This window comes from Bradysia coprophila, unplaced genomic scaffold (assembly GCF_014529535.1).
Source record: "Bradysia coprophila strain Holo2 unplaced genomic scaffold, BU_Bcop_v1 contig_476, whole genome shotgun sequence".
Taxonomy (NCBI): Eukaryota; Metazoa; Arthropoda; class Insecta; order Diptera; family Sciaridae; genus Bradysia; species Bradysia coprophila.
This window is the reverse complement of record NW_023503727.1, coordinates 2,060,462-2,074,143: the sequence shown is the minus strand read 5'-3', so window position 1 is coordinate 2,074,143 and position 13,682 is coordinate 2,060,462. Positions and strand designations below refer to the sequence as shown.

General features: G+C 35.7%; 1 protein-coding gene across 1 annotated transcript; it reads left to right on the top strand.

Moving 5' to 3' along the window:
• The first annotated feature begins 9,016 nt into the window (after positions 1–9,016).
• On the top strand, positions 9,017–12,902 carry LOC119082651 (glutactin-like). Its single transcript, XM_037192233.1, has 10 exons — positions 9,017–9,078; positions 10,435–10,584; positions 10,654–10,809; positions 10,871–11,392; positions 11,453–11,624; positions 11,692–11,793; positions 11,852–11,961; positions 12,016–12,131; positions 12,426–12,658; positions 12,718–12,902. Exons 3-10 carry the CDS (start codon positions 10,741–10,743, stop codon positions 12,849–12,851), a joined length of 1,458 nt encoding a protein of 485 aa, XP_037048128.1. The 5' UTR covers positions 9,017–9,078; positions 10,435–10,584; positions 10,654–10,740; the 3' UTR covers positions 12,852–12,902.
• The last annotated feature ends 780 nt before the right edge of the window (positions 12,903–13,682 follow it).

Genomic DNA, 13,682 nt, shown 5'->3' with positions numbered 1-13,682 from the left:
ACTTGTGACTACTTGACTCATTTCCGCCATTTCCCATATATTTTGGTCAACTTGTGACTCCACAACTCATTTCTGCCATCTCTAATGTATTTTGGTCTACTTGTGAATCCACAACTCATTTCTGCCATTTCTCACACATTTTGGTCAACTTGTGACTACTTGACTGATATCTGCCATTTCCCATATATTTTGGTCAAAATGCATGACTCAATTCTGCAATTTTCCTTGATGTATCTTTCGTCGTCAATGTCCTTAAATCGTGTTTTCATTTCAGTCTCGTTACTGTATTTACCATATATCTTAAATAGAAGAGGAGTCTTGAACTCCTCTATATTCAATATTATTTTTATTCAAAGTTATTAGCTTTGTATCATAGTGTATCATAATGGCTGTGTTTGTTCCAATATCCAACAAATAATAAAGCGAAAAAATCTGATCAATTCAATTGATAGAGAGAGAGACGAAAAGAATGAGAAAAGTTAACTGAATTACAAAAATTCCAATTCAATTCCATGAACCCTTTTTATTGACTTTCCCATTCAAAGTAATGTGAATTCATTTCTTCATCCAACATATACCTATTTATATACAACTTATAATAAATTAATATTGTTTTCCTTCCAACCCAGCCACTCATTAGAAATAAAAATAAAAGAAAGCAAACGAAAAACCGTCGATACGACAATGCAACGCCTATACACTCGTATAAGTAAATGTCGACGATTCCACTGTTAAGACTTGTTGATATTACTTTTCTCAAGAGAAGACAGGAAAAATGAAACGGTTATCGCTCCATGGCCACTAGAGTGGAATGAAGTGTAATTTATTTCGTCCATTTATCTTCAGCGTCTCGGTAGTGTAGAGCTTTTTTCGATGTTCTATTCCGTAATATTTTGGAGCTGTTTGTTCAATATAATTGCTCTATTATTGAAAAACATGCTAAGAAAGTGTAAAGGTTTTCGTTTCTTCGCATTGGAGTCTGGTATTTTACCATTATTTTTTAGACAATAACTCGGTTTATAGCCGTTGCATTGCTATTTTGAGTAAAGGCTTTTAGTTGGTAAGCTTTACTGTTAGGAAAATTTACTTAAGTGTTCATTGCTCGTGGAGTTATTAAAGATTGAAAACGACCGATCACCGTTTTCTTTCTAAAATGAACGATCATCACAGGCTCATATGGCATAATGTACATTCAACAAATGAAGTAAAAGATTTGGTATCAAATACTTTGCGACAGTTTTAACAAAAGAAGTAACAGATTTTATGATATTATAGCGGTAGGTTCACTTTTACATCTTTGTTTCATTTTATCGAAAAAAATTTGGGGTTTCACTGACATAACCAGCACACCAATCTCTATTGTTTGAAGAACACACTGAGCTTCCAAAAGATTTCTAGCAGACTTTGTGCAATTACCAAATTACCGTGTTTATAAAACATAATCGTAAGCAGTGCTCGTTCATAGCCGTTTCCCTTTGTATTTTATTTGATCACAATCCCAGAGATTAAGTTTCTATGATTTAATTACCAAACGAAAAACTAAAAACTTTCGTTATCTTACTTGGCTGACAATTTATTTGTCTTTGTTCCTAAAACAACAGCCATTTTCTTAATTGGTATCAGAGACAATTGTAGTTATTAGTAAATAATTTATAGCATCCCAAGTCCATGCTAAAATTCCACTTATCAACAAAGAAAATATAATACAATTGCTGTAGTTAGAATTAATTTGTCGTAACTTAAAGTATAAATAAGAATGTAAAAGGGAGAATTATTATAGTTTTCTTTTTGGAGAAAGCATTTCTCGCTCGATTGTTTTTGTTTGTCTTTGTATTATCATCCGAGTGTATGAATGGAAATCACTGAAACTGAAAATGAAGAAAAAGGAAATTTATGAGGAAAAATATTTATTTTTTCGATTACGCCCTAGTTGATTCATTCACTATGGCCTCGTCTTTGTTTCCACTTTGCAGTTTGGGTTCGTTTTTAATACTTTCATTTACTTAGAACGTTCAGAAACGACAATCGCGATATTACCATTAAATTTGTTACTTGTTTTGATTGGTATAGTTGAAAGTTTGATGTAATAGTATATTACTTCCGAGGCTCCAAGTTGTGTATTTGATAAGTGGGGTGTTACAGCCCGACCCGAAGGGGAAAATCTTTTACTTCAGTACTTGTCGCTGTTTCGATCTGTGAGAAATTTCAAGTCAACTCATTTCTATCAGAGGTAATTCATGTCATGTGTTGGTCACGGTTCGATTACTTGTCCATCATGGTCATACGTTAGAGAAGGGCCGTGACGCAAGTCCGTTCACACTGAAAAATTTGACGAAAAAAAATTTTGTGACTGAGGCTAAGATTTGGCCGAGATATGAAATTTCAAAACTGGAAAATTTGTATGAAGAAATTGATTTCCATACATTTTGAAATAGATGAATCTTACCAACCTTTGTTACTTTGTCACTTTGTTACAACGAAACTTTTGAATTTACCGGTGGATTTGGCTGAAATTTTCAGGGTATGTCAAGGACGTAATTCTAAGAAACTTATTTGAAGGAATTTTCATAAAAGCTTATAGTTTCGTAGCTATGAGCGTTTTAAGCTATTGAACTAAAGGACCCATTACTCAGAAAATATGTCAGATAGAAAGTTCATTTAAAAGACAAAGTTGTAGAGTTTTAGATTCTAGTCGATACGTGTTTCATGGTATGGAGCTATGAGTGTTTTAAGTGCGTTAAATTTTTGAATTTCGACCAATTTTCAATTTTTGTCGATTTTTATCAACTTATTGATTTTCGTCAAATTTTCAATTTTCGTTAAATTTTTAAATTTCGTCAAATTATCGAATTTTGTAAAAAAAATTATTTTCGTCAAATTTTCGATTTTCGTCAAATTTTCTATTTTCGTCAAACTTTCTATTTTCGTCAAATTTTTGAATTTTTGATTTTTGATTTTCGTCAAATGAAAGCTGGAAGGTTGAGGTGAAAGAGAAAGTTATATAGTTTTGTAATTGTAGTTTCGTTCAAACTGCACAATATGATTATATATGATCTGCGACCAAATTCTAAAAAATCAAAACTTACAAAAGAACTGATGTCGCCCAAAACCACTTACTTGTTGACGCATTTTTTTTAGTTATAATTTTCTTCTCAAAATTTTTCGGGTAAAATTTTTGCTGATAAAACTTTCGCTTACTTTCCTCATCAGCTGCCATTTGTGACGCGTATCTTTTTGCAAGTCGAATCTGTAAGCGTCACAGACACCGATATCAGTTCTTTTGTAAGTGGATAACAGGACTTGCGTCACACCTCCACTGTAAGTGGTTTTGTGATTTTGGTTGTAAGGTTGACCTTGTGATTTTTAGTTGCTAAGTTGATCGCTTTTGTATTGTTAGAGTCGGCTAGGAAACAGTTGACTAATAAAACTATTATTCATTCAAGTACGTCTTTCTGAGTTTTTGCATTAATATTAGGTTCAAAAATACATCTTTCGCCTGTACTTGGTTTTTCTCTCACTGACCTTGAGACCGAACTCAGCACCGCTATCTTCAATTTTCGTGAAATTCTCTTTAACGATGTCAATGTTCCGTCCAATTAAGTCTAGGTCATCAGCATATCCTAACAACTGACTCAACTTTCTGAAGATTGTACCGCTGGTTTCCACGTCGATCTCTCTCTTATCACCTTATCAAGAACATGTTGAAGAATATAGCTGCCTGTCCATCGCCTTGTCTAAGTCCTTCCAAGGCTTCAAAGGTATCAGATAGATTGTTCCGAATTCTGACCTTGGCTCTCACATGTGACAGAGTCATTCTAGCCAAATGAATAAGTTTTTTGGGGTAACCAAGTTCCACCATCGCATTCCATAGTTTCCTCCGAAAAACCCTGTCATATTCCGTTTCAAAATCAACAAACAAATGATGTAGATCAACATTGATCTCTCTGCATTTCTCCATGATCTGCCTGATGCTAAACAACTGGTCTGTTGTTGAGCGATCGTTGCGGAATCCACCCTGTACAGGTAAACCAATAATCGATTAAACTATGCTCACCGTAACTGATAAAGCGTGTCTACAGCGTTGTTTCTAACTAATTAATTTTGTAGAGTGAATTGTAGACAGAAACTTTTGATTTTTTTTTTGATGGGACAAACAACCACTAATGAATTAAATTTTATGTCCCGTATACGCCACCGCAAATATGAGTCCACTTACCAAAGTTTCTCCTCATTTTTCTCATAAAACAACCATAAAGTTAACAAAAAAATCTAATAATACCCTGAACCCATCGCTCTTCACTTTAATTTTCAGCCACCTCATAAAAAAGGCAGCAAAGCAAAGTACCATTTTAATTTTAACTACTGCCGGTATGGTCTCATAAAATTTTGTAATAACTAATCCGACCAATCCATCAAAAGATTTAAGCCAAGACCCAGATACACTTTATAATATAAATGAGAAAAGGCAGACCCATAAACGGGAAAAGAAACAATGTAAATAATACAAAAATTAAACTCATAAAATGCCTGTCATAATTTCATCTTTTCGCCTATATTCCATTTTCCTCAAGAATATCATGCGGCCAAATTAAAACACAAAATAAAATCAACAGTGCTCTATATCACAATTATAAAGAGCAGAGCTATTCGCCTTTTCCGTATACATAATCGGAAGAAGGGAAAAATTCTTTTTTCTCGTCGAAAATATCTTCACAGTATAAATGTAGGTAAAATATCCGAGAAAGAAGTCGAAGAAAGGAAGAAAAAAAAGCGAAAATAATATTACCCTTAAATTGGAAGAGTAAATTTCATTTCACCCCCAACACACGAATTTATTGTCTTGATTAGATTTTTAAACACGTTTGGTAAGACGGTTGCGTTCTACTATCTCTCGTATTGGAGTATAATACCACATCTATGTGTCTTTAAGCACACCAAGAACGCCACCTTGCTACACTCCTTAAACATTTTTCGCTTTCTCCGCACATCTTGTATCGGATATACCATCAGACGAAAACTCGAAAGGAAGTATTGTATAAATGATTCGGTGCGGCATGTGTACTGTGTGTGTATGTTTTCTTATATCTACATATTAAAACCCGCTACATAAACGCGGTGTTACAGAATTTGTATCCGCTTTTGTGTGTTTTAGGTCCGATGTAGGTGAATTTCGTAGCAATGTCAAGGACTAGATTCTAACAAAATGCTTTGATTGCGTACAAAGACATTTAACAACACTAAACGTTGGCATGAATTGAAGCGACTACAACGGGTTTGAAGGATATTTCGAAAACGAAGAACAGGAGAGAATCTGTTACTTCTTCTGCTTCAAATTTTTTCGATAGAATTATACAAAATCTTTTACTTCATTAGTTGTAACACATTTTGTGCTTTATAAAACCTCATAGGTCTGAAACGAATATTTTTGGTCTGCACTGTCGATAGCAGATGATATTATATACGATACGTGTATAGTGTATACCGTGCAAAAGCGTTGTAAATAGACTACCTCCTTAGAGTACTGTAACTTTCATAGCCCACGTCATGCAGCCAAACACATCGATTCAAAACCTCTTTCAATTTTGGTACAACCAAATTTTCGTAATTTGCACTCCTTAGAGTACTGTCACTTTCATAGCCCACGTCATGCAGCCAAACACATCGATTCAAAACCTCTTTCAATTTTGGTACAACCAAATTTTCGTAATTTGCACTCCTTAGAGTACTGTCACTTTCATAGCCCACGTCATGCAGCCAAACACATCGATTCAAATCCTCTTTCAATTTTGGTACAACCAAATTTTCGTAATTTGCAAAGATCTTGTTATATAAACTCGTAACCCTTGACATTGCCAATTTTACTTTTGCCATGTTTCGTATTAAGAAAGCATTCGGCATTCAAGCATACGAAAAAAAAGATATATAAAGAGAAGAAATGCGAAGTAATTTGGAATAGATAGCACATCTCGCACCCTAATGGGTTTAATATAAAAGAATATTTGGAGGGTAAGTACCTACAACACACCTCTCTCGCTCTCTCTCTCTATAAAGATCTATATAAAATGTGTGTATTAACATCCGTGTGTATATATATGCGGGGGTCTAAATCTCAAAATCAGAAATAATGCCCATTTTGTGTTAAAAAGCTTTTTTAGCTTATACACTCATCGAATTATCTCTGTTCGTGTTCTTGTGGAAATATTCACGTTAATTAATAAATTAATTGGTAAATGTAATTAAATTCTCTCTATATATATAACAAGGCCATGAATATTAAAAGATTTGTGAAATTCTGTATTTTTTCTGTTCTTCTGTTCTTTACGTTCTCTTCTCTGCATCCCCATTTTTCTGGTTCTCTTCTTTAAGCACATTTAATAGCGGTAACATTGGTGAATTTTAATTAATTCATTTGAAATTTATTTGTTTTCCACTTTTTATTGCTTTAAGTTAATACTGTTTCGGGTCGGATGAGATTGTACCATTTCGAATAGCTTCTAAGTAATAGCATAAGACAAAACATTTTTGCTCTGTACGTCATACAATTAAGTCGGTTAATCGACAACAGACAACAATAATACGTAAACATACTGTGACTTTGACATTCAGACAGCTATAAACGTGTCTTTTGTCAATAAAAATTAAGTTATCTGGGCTATATAATAAGGTCACGATACAGTTTCGATAAAAATACGATTTCCAACCTTGTAAGTTAAGTGACTCTGCGCTATGGTCATTACGTTGTTTTTATTTGAGAAAAAAACGGTAGTTTGAGTTACCCCATAGGGACCTATGGTTGCCAATGTTTGATCTCAAATATTTAAGTGTCCATTCCACTCAACAAAAAGTACTCCGTGAGAGAGCCATGAGAGAGCGAGCTGTCAAATAAACAAAGAAAAAATTGAAAAAATTTAATTTTGTCTCTCACACTGAGTACTTTTTGGTAAGAGGCTTATGCTGAAAACAAACGAGACATTGAAAACGTGTTTTGGTCCTAGTTTTCATTGACAGATGCAGCAATCGCAATTTTCGATAGAGAAATTTCGAACTTTATTTGACAGTTGCGACAATTTCGTCATGAAAACAAGGACCAAAACACGTTTTGAATGCCTCGTTTGTTTTCAGCATTAAGGCATTACAGTTAAGTATAGTTTCCACTTAAAAAGAGCACTCCGTTTAGCCTCCGTCTACATGACAGTTGTAAAATAAAACAAAAGAACTGTCACGCAAACGGAGTGGAAATTGAATTTTTTTCAATTTTTTACTCCGTTTGCGTGACAGTTCCTTTGTTCTATTTTACAACTGTCGTGTAAACGGAGGCTAAACGGAGTGCTCTTTTTAAGTGGAAACTATACCTTAAGAGTCATGCATGTTTAGCTAAAATTCTAGCCTACATTTGAGCATATAGGTAGACTACCTAGAGGAATTATGACCGAAATTCATTGAAAAATTATATCACACACACCACTAACACGAAAACGTCAACTTTACACGAAAACGTCAACTTTGCTTTGCTTTTGACATTATGAGTCCCTTTACTTTTGACATTAGGAGTCCCTATTTACTGTCTGCACACGGAGCTGTCACAAACACATTCAAATATATGTTTTTTCATTTTAATTTGTCAGTTTGTTCCATTGAGAGGGCCCTTAGGTATATCATATATTATGTATCTATACATGTTTGTTCATACATACCCGAAACACATTTGAGTGTTTCGTATTTCATTTTCGCTGATATTGTTTCACCGGAATCCTTTATATACGTCCTAACGACCACGTCCTGAGAGAAGTCACCAGTTTACCAAATCTTTCAAAAACTGCTCAGTTTTCTCAGAGCTGGTCAAACCATTACAACCAAATCTATTTTTTTTTTCGTGAAAGCTAACTAATTTGAGGTCGTACATTTTTCAAAAAGGATTCTGGTGAAATGATATCATCAAAGGCAATCTAAAATAGAATATTTAAAAAAACGCCTAAATGTATGCTTTTCAGCAGAGTATCCATGCTCCAACCAAATTGGTGATAACCTCACTGTCTTATACGTGTTTGTACAGGTTTTACCGCTACCAGACGCGAATATTACTATTAAAATCTTTCATTCACATATAGGACAAAGAGGTTGTATGACTGGACCAGCTGGAAAACAGCTAAGCAAGTTACGTCACAAATTTGATTGGGGTTGACTGTAGAAATAATAGTTGATAAAATGCGACGCAAAAAAAATGGAAAATGCAGTCACGAAACAATTTGCCATTTTCTGTGGGTGTGAAATAATTTTCTGATAACAACCAAACGTAAACAACAATTGCTATTTGCAAGTTCAACGATTTCTAGAGCGAACATTTATGCATTTTGGATCCATTTTCTGTTAGCATTTTCATATACATATCTGACATGCAAGGCTGACTGCTTTCTTATCGGTAGAAATATTTATTCACACTTTTTAATCATCGCAAATATCATGTGCTTCTTTATACTGCTATATGCGCGGTATGGTGAAGATTCCGGTTTCTGGTTCGAGCCGGGCAGCAAATTTTCTTTGGAATTAAACGTCCAATTGAATATTACTTCAACATCTAAAGACTTAATTACAGCACTGCAATGTCAAGGCAGAATCATACTCTACTGACACGCACACCAGATACTGTGTCTTTTCGACATATAGTACTAAAAAGAATTGGGATGCGCACAGTCATAAATATTTAACTGTAGATCAAATTAAGGGCCACGCCACCTATAAATGACGACCTTAACAAGTAAAGGACGAAAAACTAAGAAATTCCGAAGTATTGATTATGTCCTAGTAACAAATCAAAATGTGACGGGAATTACTCAACAAAAAACGGGAATAATTTGATTTCTTCACCAGCGAGCTATACTGACTCCGCGGCTAGCATATGCATTTCCATAAGTATTATATCTGGCCTCGTTTTACTGCTCAGCCAGTTATGCGATAAATTTCGTGTTGAGTCAAAACGTAATTGCTTTCATAATAAAAATGATATTGGTAACGGTAGCAACACTTCTTCGCCTGGCTTTTACCATAAATTTAGTGGAATCAAAGTCGATAGTTGAACTTGTAAGTCACTTTAAATTGCAATTTTAACTGTTATTATTGGTTTATTTCACGGCGCCTAGTGCAGTCAACGGTTCGCATAAAGCATAGTAGATAACACAATACGAGGAATAAAAATGAATCCAAGCGTGTTACTTCTCCGGTTTCATTATACGGTGTTTAGGAGAGAGATTTCTGACTAGTTCCATACGAAGTGAGAGAAATGAGATTCAAATTTAAACTGGGCTTACTCTCAATGTTTTTTGTTCATTCATGAATGCTTTGACAGATGATTCCAAGACAAGTTTCATTTTTTCGCTCTCCTTAAAAGAGCGGCAAAAGAGAGAAAAAAGACCACTTATTCAACTGGTTATCGGAGACTTGTCAAAATTCGTATGTACTTTAATACGATTTAGGAACTTTCATTCAGAAAGTGTTGTCATTATCCTCAAGGCCAGTTAAATTTAACTGATCTTTGCTCTGCGTTAACAGTCTATACAGTGTTCAAAGAGAGTTCTCATTTTGACATATCACCCATCGAGATCAGTTGAATTAACTGGTTTTTTCCCCTTTTTACATACAAACTTTGACGTATCACCCATCGAGATCAGTTAATTTAACTGGTTTTTTCCCCTGTTTTTACGCTCTTTGAACACTGTATACAGTGCTAAAAGAGAATAAAAATAGGGGGAAAATCTAGTTAATTTACCTAATCTCGATATGTCAATGTTTGTATGAAAACAGTGGAAAAACCAGTTAATTTAACTGATCTCGATCTCTTTAAACCAGTTAATTTAACTGATCTGATCTCTTTTAACACTGCGTAGGCTCATTTTCAAAAGATTAGTTCCACTTAATCTTACCAGGTACCGTGTTCCATCGTTCGTCCTAGAAACGACTGATTCTGCTACTTCTAGTGTTCACATAGTGAACCTATTTCCGCCTATTTTTGTCTCGTCTTTATCGATAACATTTGGATTCGAATACCCGTTAACTTTTTCGACAACAAATTCCATAATACATATCTGTCACATCTGTCTCAGCCGTTAAGGTATACGTGTATCCTGCTAACTACCTATAAAATTAGGCAAATAAATTTATGTCATTGTCATGAACACGAGTCTACTTCGAAACCCAAACAGTTGTTCAAACTGACTGTTTCTGTAAATTATATAAGGCGTCAAACCACAATTGGCTTTATTAAGTACAATGAACGTTGAGAGGATAGTAACGCTAGTGGTGACACTACTTTGTTCGTTATTTATAAATTCAATCGACTCTAAGTGTGTAAGTCAATTTGATAACTTGGACGGACATAGAGTGTCCCTGCTGATTTTCTGCCTGCACAAGAGTTTCTGACACGAGCAATCAAATTTGTAGGTCCCACTAAAATATGACAAGTTCGTAATACTGCCGCGGTATGGTATTCTCAGAGGTTCAGTGTCGAGGACTACCTGGACCAACCGACCGATATATCAATTCTTGGGCGTACGTTACGCTGAATCACCTAGTGGTAATCTGCGCTTCAAGGTATCAACAAGAGAAAAACAGAAAACTGTGACGTAAATATCAACTCAAACTGAAAAATAATTTTTAAAGGCTCCAGTGCCAGTGAAGCCATGGAACAACATTCAAGACGCAAGAGAGTTCGGGCGTAAATGCCCTATTCTAACAGATTTAGCAAAAATGACAGAAGAGGAGCGTCGCGCTACTGATCTTGAAGACTGCTTGAATATGGCGATCTATTCCCCGAATGTAAGGCTTAAAGTTTTCGTAAAATTTTGGTCGATTCCTTCAAAATTACACTTACCATTAGTTGTCAGGAAAGTTACCAGTAATGGTCTACGTCCATGGAGGCAGCTTTTACCTGACCAATGCCAATGAATTTCCCCCGAACTATTTACTCGAGCGTGACGTTGTTTTGGTTGTAGTTCAGTATCGACTTGATGCATTGGGTTTCTTAGCAACAAATTCGGAAGACATTCCGGGAAATGCCGCCCTGATGGACGTACAGCAGGCTCTGACTTTTGTTAAGGAAAACATTGACCGTTTCGGTGGTAATCCGAACAGTGTCACTCTATTTGGCCAATCTGCTGGGGCTGCAATGGTCTCTGCTTTAGTTATAAGTCCAGCTGTGCCGCAAAATCTGTTTCATCGCGTTATTATTCAGTCGGGTTCAGTTTTTTCCAAGTGGAGCGTATCGACCGATCCCATTAAGGATGCTAGAGATATTGCCGAAGCGGCCGGACTGGACTCAAAGGAGTCGATAAGTCATTTGAACGAAGCTTTTATCAAAATGGATGTTTTCAGTCTCCTGCAAGCAGTTGATCGATATCAGGTATAACTTGGCTTGTCGTTTTAAAAACTGAACTTGCTTCCTATGTTCTACGAAATGCAGAGTAATCTACAAGCTGGACCACTTCATCTTGGGGCTCGATCACTTTCCATCGGTGGTCCGAATAACTTACTTCCTGATTTACCACAGAAAATTGTCTCCGCACCTCAGTACAAGAAGAACTATCCAATGATAATTGGAACAACAAAAGACGATGGATCATACGTAGCAACAGGTTCAATCAAATCGATTTTGTTTCCAATATATTGACGACCCTCTAACAATCTTCATGTTTCCCAAAGTTCTCTACGATTTCTTGATAGCTTCAATGCAAGCTAGCGGTTCGACGAATCCCAATGTACCGATTATGACTGTAATATTGCAACTGTTATGTACTTTTCTTGGTGAGTCGTTCGAAAATTGTCAGTCTGCTATGCCTTTTTGTAAACCATGTAAATCTAGACGCTGGTGACAAATGTGATGCCATTCGAAACATAATATCTGGCACTTTTTGGACCGAAGAAGAACTAGCAAGTCATGACATTGCAACGATTGCACCCGGATTGATTGATGTAATGCTTTCGGATGGTCTTTCATTTTTCATTTTTATTCATTTTTAAATAAAGTTGTTAGGGACGTTCCTCTTCAAAGGTCCAGCACTGCAGGCAGCTTTGAGCAATGCTGGTTTTGACAGAAAGAATACTTTCTTCTACACATTTGACTATCAAGGGGAAAAAACCAGGTAGTTATGTTTAAATGAGAATTTTATTTTCATTCCACTTATAATTCACTAGATGTGTGCATGTGAAAAAAGGTTAGTCACACCTTACAGAAGTTTCATATCTCGGAATTTCTTTAAACTATTAGAAAAGAATCAACATCGTCTCTTTGGGACAGTGTCCACTTGAAAAGTTTTGTTAGTAAGGTCGTTTCTCAGCATTTTGGTCCAGCAAGATATTAAAAGCAAATTTCGAATCGAAAGTTCCATTTCTCATGGTTCGAAATCATCAATAAAAACATTGAAATCGCTTTGCAGATTCGGCTATGAACAAGACACTTCCCATTATCCATTCAAAGGCGGTGTTACACATTCCGATGATCTCATATACCTTTTCCCATATCCATCGCAAGTGACTCCTTTGAATCAAGCTGATACTCAAATGGCAAAAAAACTCATCGACATGTGGACATCTTTCGCCACCAATAGTTCGCCGCCATCCCTTGAAAACGGTTCAGGTGGAAAATTCTCGTGGCCACCAATGATAACAGGTTTTTGAGTTGACCAACGGAAAATAGCCAACGAGTTGTCACGACTTTTCGAATTTCAGGCACGTTTGGGCCATACGTACGTATTGATAAGGAGTTCACAATTGGAACTGATTATACAACAGAGTTTGTGAGCAACGTTACGGGTAAAAGCAACACTGATTACCGGCAACTGATGGCGATGTTATCGGCTTGATTTTGAGTTAAACACGGAATTGTTGAAGACGAAATACAAAAACGGGCAAATGACCATTTTTAGTTTTAATTAGTTTCTAGTTGCAAAAGCCGCAGCAATCGTTCGTGACACAGACAAATGGGATATTGTAGCGCACTTCACACGTCGTGATCTCGGTCGTACTAAGCTTTTGTATTATTTTTTTGGAATAGTTATTTGTCACTCGGGAGCACTGCTCCGAGTAGGGATAAAAGACCCTACATCCGTCACCAATGAGAGCATAAGAAAATTGACTTTTCACAAATTTGCGTATGTTCGACAAGTGTATCGCCACTTTTTTTAATTTTTACATATTGCCAGACATACAATGTTGACAAATTCAAGGTTCGTATGTACGCAGATTGGTAAGAAAACAAACTTAAAAAACCCGTTTACATAGCCAGGGTCGTAGTGCAACAAAATGCACACGAAAAATCTACTTTTCATCTTTTTATCCCTAGTCATGTAAAATACTGTTACTAACGTTATGCATAACATTGATGTCCATCCTGAGAAAATCGACTAGCCATGTACAAAGCCTGCTAATATATGCAACCTGCAATACATTTTTTTCGCTAAAATAAGTGAAACATAGAGAAACTACGTTTTGAAACTCCCTGACAATGCTTCCACCTCCTTATTATTTCATATACTTAACCTTTATCAACCAGGATATATTTGCGGTTTTTTTAGAGTTTTTAAATACATCGATGCACCCAGCCAATTAATTGTTTCCAATTTATGATTTTTTGGCGCAAAATTTGAATACGCCTTATCTAGTTCAAATTTTGCGCCAAAATATCATAAGTTGGG